Below are 7,423 nucleotides of genomic sequence, written 5' to 3'. Positions count from 1 at the left end.
GGGGGGGGGGGCGGGGTCCCGTGTGCTACTGTGTAGCTGACCAGCAGGACTCAGTGATCCAGGGTCTGAAAACATGGTGGTCACATGCCCGGCCTCAAGGTCAGCAGACCCCACTGTGGGGCAGGGGAAGAGGGAGGCAGAAATGGGGGGAAAGACCAGAAACAGGTGACCACTGGACGGGGCCCTGGCGTGGACGTGCCCGGAGCCGTGGCAAAGGCAGACGGGTAGTTATGCAACGTCGCCGGCGGATACGTTCCCAGGAAGAACCAAAGAAACAGCACAGCGGGCGAGTCGGGGCGATTCCGGGCGATAAGCAGGGGAACACACAGGTGTATCGCACACCCACCCGCAGTCCTCTGCGTGGACCCTGGGCGGGGACAGGGACCCAGGCCCTGGGGGAGAGGCCCTGCTTTCACTGCATCACTTTTTGCAACCTGCACTATCTATGTGTCTGTCTGACTTCACCAACGATGAAAGAGCCGTGAATTTGACATGAACTTCGCCAGACCCGAGGCGGTCACTCCACGTCTCAGGTGCGATCACGTCGCGGGGGCTGTCCTCATCGGGATCGTGGCCCAGGGCCCGGGGCACCTGGTGCCGAGGTGCCTCCCCTCGGGGCCCAGCGTTTCCTACCACCCGGCCCAGCACCCTCTGTGGCAGAGGCCTGTCCTGCTCCCGGCTCCCGGAGCGCAGGGCGAGTGCCTGCCGCTCCCTGGCAGCGCTCCACCGAACCACTTAACGTGGCGGCCACGCTCAGCGTACTGATTGGGCCTAGAGAAGATTCTTAACTGGGGGCTGAGTGTCCTGGCTCCCAACCAAACCTCCAGCCATTCCCGCAGCAAGAGCTCCTGGGGCACCTGCAGGACACCGGGCCGGGGCAGGGGGGAAACCCCTCAGTACCGCCTCATCTGTAGCCCTTTCCTGGCTCAGCCTCAGAACCGGGAGCCACAGGACAGAGGGAGGGGACACCAGAGGCGCAGGGCTTCTCCCTGCCACCCGACTCGGAAGAAAACCAAGGTGAACGCTTTGCAGGACGCGGGAAGACACGCCTGGGGTGGGGCGGCGACACTGTGTGGGGCGACAGGGTGACAGGCGACCAAGCGGAGGCTCGTGGGCACACGGTGTTTAATCCGCCGAAGGCAGGGGCGCTGTCACCCTGTGAGGATGCCCCTCCCCCACTGGTGTTGCTAAAAGAATAAATGACTTCCCCTCTGTGCTTTTTGGAGAAACGAAACTTAAGGGAGGCGTTCTGAGCATCACACCAAGCAATTCATTATGGAAACACCTGTTCCCTGTCACCCCGGGTGACAAGCCTGGCTCTGGGCACCCAGCGCGGTGCACACAGATGTGCCCAGGGAGGGCAGCTGTCCCGGGCTCTCACATCCTTGGCATTTGTAATTGCAATGACGTCACTGCTTCAAATAACAACCAAAAGAGGGGGACCATCCGGCCAGCATGGCTCAGTGGTTGGGCATCGACCTATGAGCCAGGAGGTCACAGTTCAATTCCCGGTCAGGGCTCGACCCCCAGTGTGGGGCGTGCAGGGGGCAGCCGATCCATGCTTCTCTCTCATCATTGATGTTTCTCTCTCTCTCTCCCTTCCTCTCTGAAATCAATAAAAAATTATTAAAAAGGGGGGGCATGGGGACCAACAGCACTGACTACGACAAGGTGGTGGACAGGACCCGCCTCCGAGAACTGCGGACGGAGGAGTCCGCTCTCCGGGCGGCTGTGCAGGCAGCGTGGGGACAGAGTCCCGGCCCCTGAAGCGTCACCTGCAGGTGGCACGCTCCCACTCACCCTCTCTCCGCTGGGTCCTGCTGCTCCGGGCTTCCCGGGGGCGCCCTGCAATGAACCCAGGACAGAGGTCACTCACCGGGCGGCCCCTCGGCGCGGGCACCTCCACCCTTGGAGCTTCTACCCGACCTCTGTGCTGAGGACAAGGGTCTCAACTCCTTGCTCCAAGAGCCCCCTCTTCATGCGGACCCTGCAGGCCTGGTCCCCTCCTCCCCTGGCCTCCTCCCGCCAAGGCCCACCCTGGCCCGTGGCACCCGCTCACGCTCGGCCCCCTTCCCCGTCTCCTCCCCTTTCCGGGGACTGTCCTCATCAGGATCTTGTCCCCCTCCCCCTCCCCGCCCTTCCCACACAGTGGTGAGGTCTATGACTCCAGATGCAGGAGCGTGCGGCCCTGCTGTCCAGTGGCCGCAGCCAGCCACCTCCCCTCCCCCCCTGGCACACTCCCCGTCTGCTATGGACGCATGTTCGTGTCCCAATTCATATGGGTGGTATTAGGAGGTGGGGGGTGTCTTTGGGGTGATTAGGTTTGGATGAGGTCATGAGGGAGGGCCCCCATAATGGGGTGAGGGGGAGTGGGCCTGGGGACTCAGTGGCCGGCTAGCGCAATGAGGGAGGGAGGAAACCAGTCAGCCAGAACCTTGACCTTGGACCTCCCTGGTCCCCAGAGCTTTGAGAAATACACGTCTGTTGTCTCGGCCACCAAGTCTCTGTCAATGTCATAGCAACCAAACTCCATCGGTCCTGAAGCCATTTTACAGGACCCCATGCCTCTCTCTGGAGACGGGAATGGGGGGCACAGTGTGGCCGGGCAGCAGGGGACAGGGGTGGAAAGCGGGGTGGTCAGGTTGGGGAGACCTGGGTGCCTGCTCAGAGCCTAGACTTTGGCCGAGAGGCGCAGGGAGCCAGGGAGGGCTGCTGTGGCGGCAGCCACGGGCCGGGGAGCTGGCGGGGTTTTCTCTCCCGTCACCAGTGAGCAGCAGGCAGCAGGGATCGATGGGTGAGTGAGCGATTCGCCCGATGAGCTGGGGCATGGCCGGGGAGGGGCACCCGCTGCCTGGGTACAGAGCCCTCCGACCCGGCTGCTCCGGTTCAGAAAGTGACCCGAAGGCGCAGAGGGGAGCAGTCTTCCTCATTCCAAAGGCGGGGTCCTTGCCCGGCCGTGTGGGTCAGGGGTTGGGCATCGACCCAGGAACCAGAAGGTCACGGTTCCATTCCCGGTCAGGGCACATGTTTGGGTTGCGGGCTCCATCCCAGTGTGGGGCGTGCAGGGGGCGGCCCGTCAATGATTCTCTCTCATCACTGATGTTTCTCTCTCTCTCTCCCTCTCCCTTCCTCTCTAAAATCAATAAAAATATATTTTTTTAAAAAGATGGTACCTGAGACCAGCTACGGACTTGGTGGGGCCCTTGCCAATTTAAACTCTGGACCCCCGTTCAGAAAGCAGTGAGCAAGTGTGGAGCTTGGCCAGGCCCAGGGCCTGGGGGACTCCCTGTGTCACCCCCGTGGAGCTGGCCCGCATCTGCATAGGAAAGGGTCACCCAGGGAGGGCGGGAGGGGCGACACTTGCCTCCTTGCCTGGGGCTCCCTTCTCGCCGGGCTCCCCCTGTGAGACAGAACACGACATGGTTAGCTCAGCGGCTGCACATCACAGGTCACGGACTGTCCTCAAAACACAGTCCACCCAATCCCGTTCCAGCCCAGACCTCGCCGGACCAGCTGAGCAGGGGCCTCGGCAGGGCTGTGGGCCAGCCTGCGCGGGAGACGGGGAGACCTCCAGGCGGGGAGACCTCCAGGCGGGGAGACCTCCAGGTGGGGAGACCTCCAGGCAGGAGGAGGAGGCCAAGCGCAGCGCTCAGGAGGGGCGCCGGGCCTCACGATTAGGGCGCAGGGCGGTGAGGCCCCCACAGGTGTGACCCGGTGCATGAGGCACCCTGGACTGCACACCAGGTCGCTGTAACCCTCAGGCGGACCTGAGGACCCGGGGGTGAAGGACACGTGGACTGTACCCCGAGAGGCAGGCATTCGGCACCCTTGGGGTGCTCTGCTTACCGGAGGCCCGCGGGGACCCAGGAAGCCAGGGAGCCCGGGGCTGCCATTTTCGCCTTTGCTGCCCTTTTGGCCCTGTGGAGGGAGAACCGGGTTAGCTCTTCAAGGTCAAGTGCCAGCTGAGGCCCGTACCTCCGTCGCAGGCTAGATCCCTGGCCCGTCAGGGTGCGTGCGGGCAGCAACCAACCGATGTGTCTCTCTCACATCGATGTTTCTCCCTCTGTCTTTCCCCCTCCCTTCCAATCTCTCTACAAAAAATCAATGGAGGATGTATCCTGGGTGAGGATTAACCACAACAAAACATACAGGAGACGGGGCTGGGAGGAGACGCACGGACAGGCCGGCATCTCTGAGCCTGGAATCCATCAAAGACCCATCTTCCCCACCATGTCCGCCCCCAGCAGGCCTGACCCCGACCCCGGATCCCCTCTCCAGGGACCAGGACTTTGCTGGTGACTCGTCCCACCCTCTCCCTACTCGGTATCCCCTGATCCTTCTCACCTCCCATCCCCCCTCCGAACCAGCAGGACGCCCATCCCTGCTGTGCACTGTCCCTGCTGCCTGACCCCGACTCTTCATCTGAGCACAGCCAGCAGCGCTGGGCCGTTTTATGACCCATTTACAGAAAAGTCTTTAATAGGTTTGCTCCTTGGATGCCTGTGGTTGTCCACAGGGAGCCAACTGCATAATCGCATCTATTTAATTTCTTTATTTTTTCCATCACCATTTATCCTCTCTATGTCCCCTTCCCTCTCCCCTCCCCTCCCCATGTATTTGAGACTGTAAAGAAGGCCTGCCTGCACCCTCTTGCCTCCGCCGCCTGCTTCTGCCCCGCGAACCCCATGCTTTCCCACCGATGCTGCGAGGGACGGAGAGCAGACAACGTGCGACGTGAGCCACCCGCCCCTTCCAGAGCCGGCCCGCCTCTGTCACGCAGCCCAGGGCGATACTCACTGGGTTTCCCATGGGGCCGGGGTCCCCTGGAGTCCCGGGCGATCCACTCTTGCCCTGCAGGGAGAAGCAGAGGGAGACTGCTGCAGGGCACAGAGCCAGTGATGGGCAGGGAGTCCGGGGGCGGGGACCTGCCTTCTCACCAGGAGCTGCTCCAGCAGCGCGGCCCCTGTCAATGGCTCCTGAGTCACAGGAGCTTCCAACAGGAGCTCGGAATATCAAGTTCATAATATTGTAGAGTTAAATGCGTCCAGGCACGTGAAAAAGCCTACCCAGCAGCCAGTGCCCCCGGCCCCGCACCGTCACTCACCATGACCTTGTCCACCCGTGCATCCACACGTCCTTCACTCACAGCGTCTCAAGGACAAACAGTCCCATGCAAAACTGCTCACATCCCAGCCACACTGTTCCCAGCTGACCTCTCTGCACTGCCTCCCTCCCCCAAGAGCGCCCTTATTCCCATTTAACAGATGAGAATACTGAGGCTTGGAGGCGTGGCTCGTGCAGGGTCACCTACATGCCAGGCTCCAGTGCCCCACCCACCGCTCACCACAGGCACACACTCCAACCAGCACAGAAATGCCAGGTCACCTGCCAAAAGGGAAGTGAGCTTGGACCCAGGCGACCTGAGCCCACCGCATGTACCCAACCTCATCAGGACATGGCTGTCAGTAGGATCACAAGTAGGGCCTCCTGGGCCTAAAAGTGCACGTGTCTGGCCAGCATGGCCCAGTGGTTGAGCATTAACCCATGAACCTATCAGGGCACATGCCCGGCTGTGGGCTTGATCCCCAATGTGGGCAGTGCAGGAGGCAGCCGACCAATGATTCTCTCTCATTATTGATGTTTCTCTCTCTCTCTCTCTGTCTCTCCCTTCCTCTCTGAAATCAATAAAAATACATATTTTTAAAAAGCTGTCCCATAGCTGTCCTTATGTCTGTGGCACAGGTGGGTAAACTGAGGCATGGGGCCTGCGTGGTCAGCCAGCCTGTGTGTGGGACCACCTCCCGCTCACCCCCTCCAGGGAGGGTTGCCGGGCGCTCCTCCCTCCGCCCACCCACCACCCATCTGTGTGGCTCTAAAAATACGCACTTCGCATCTCTCTGCCCCTCCTCCCTCCAGCCCTCGCGTTTGTGGGAGGGAGGCGCCAAGACACATTCGCTCAGGGCGCCTGCGGGGCGGTGTGCACAGGAGGGTAGCTCTCAGCCGGCACCTGCCACCTGCTAACTCGGGGCCGACGGGGCTGAGGCCTGGCTCCCTCCTGGGCTGTGGGCCCTGCTCAGGCCCCGCTCATCCTCGGGGCCCCCTCAGTGCCCAGCCCCTCCCCACGGCTCTGAGCTCCAACCTCCCACCAGGACCCTCCTGCCAGTGGTGCTTCTGGGGAGGAAATCTCGCAAACTGTGGCCCAGGAAGGTGCTGAATTAAGCGGCAGCCTTGAGTCAAGACCCTGGCTCTGCCCCTGAGTCGCTGTGTGGTCTCAGGCAAGTTACCTGACCTCTCTGTGCCCCCCGTTCTCGTCTGTGAACGGAGACAGGAGTGGCATCTGCCTCCCAGGGTTTGGGGAGGCCTCCGTGAGTGAGTTACGTAGATGCCGGGCAGCCCTGACACTGGGCTCTGCCAATATCGGACACAGGCAGCGTCTGGTTCAAGGTGGTGAGAACCCGCTGGGGCTGGAGGAGCCGCCTGAGTCAGGGCAGCAGATGCTCCCGGCCGAGGCCGAGGCCGAGAGAAAAGCCTGGGTCCTGGGGCGGAAGCTCGATGCCAGGGCAGAGGGGCCGGGATGCCTCCACCTGTTATCACAGCCCCTCCCCCTGCCTGACCCTGTTCTGTTCCCTCACCACCCCTGGGACATGGTAACATCACAGCTACACACGTGTGTGCCTGCTCCGTGTGCACACTGGTTAATATATGAAGGGTTTCTGCACCACAAGAACCACGTGTGTCCCTTGGGGTGACAGCACCCCCACTGGGAATGCATGCCCGAGGGCCCAGCCCTGCCCAACCAGGTGGCACCTTTTAAATTTCTGACTGGATAGGTGGTTCCAGAAAAGAGGTGGGGTGTGGGCGGAATGCTGGGGAACTCAGGGCGGTCACCACGCTCTAACGGCCAGGACCTGTTGAGGCTTTTAACAGCACGTGGGGCTGCGGGGTAAACCACCAGGTATCACCCGCAGACACATGGTGCACGTGGGTCTCAAGGCGAAACTCACCGGTGGGCCCCTCGGTCCTTGGGGACCCTGCGGCCCCGCGGGTCCAGCATCCCCCTGGAACGGAGAGAGGGACGTTATCACCGAGTCACGCAGGACTGCGATGGGACACATGTGGACCGTGGCTCGCCTCGCCACCCAAGACCAGCAAACTGTGCAAAGTTCACCATAACTGCCAGTTACTCCAGCAGGTGCCCCCATGAGCTCCTCTCTGGTAGTTTCTGGGGGCCCCTGGTCCTTCGGTGAAGCCCTCTGCACCTCCCCTACACGCCTGCTCCCCCAGGCCCAGCCAGGCCCCCAGGACGCCCACTTACATCTTTTCCTGGTGACCCCTCCTGGCCGGGGGGCCCCATGGCCCCGGGCTCTCCCTGGAAGGAAAAGCAGAAAGGAAGCAGCGCTGGGAGGGAGGGAGAGGCAGAACC

At 62.0% G+C, this 7,423-nt stretch overlaps 1 protein-coding gene across 1 annotated transcript in view; it reads right to left on the bottom strand.

Moving 5' to 3' along the window:
• The window catches only part of COL22A1 (collagen type XXII alpha 1), a 109,580-nt gene that overhangs the window by 6,558 nt on the left and 95,599 nt on the right, over positions 1 to 7,423 (bottom strand). The window contains 6 exon segments of the mRNA XM_015561428.1: positions 1,801 to 1,845; positions 3,365 to 3,400; positions 3,847 to 3,918; positions 4,798 to 4,851; positions 7,005 to 7,058; positions 7,316 to 7,369. Coding sequence (XP_015416914.1) covers positions 1,801 to 1,845; positions 3,365 to 3,400; positions 3,847 to 3,918; positions 4,798 to 4,851; positions 7,005 to 7,058; positions 7,316 to 7,369 — 315 coding nt within the window.

This window comes from Myotis davidii, unplaced genomic scaffold, assembly GCF_000327345.1.
Source record: "Myotis davidii unplaced genomic scaffold, ASM32734v1 scaffold30, whole genome shotgun sequence".
Classification (NCBI taxonomy): domain Eukaryota; kingdom Metazoa; phylum Chordata; class Mammalia; order Chiroptera; family Vespertilionidae; genus Myotis; species Myotis davidii.
Note: the sequence above shows the minus strand (reverse complement) of the source record. Positions and strands in the feature narration are given on the sequence as shown.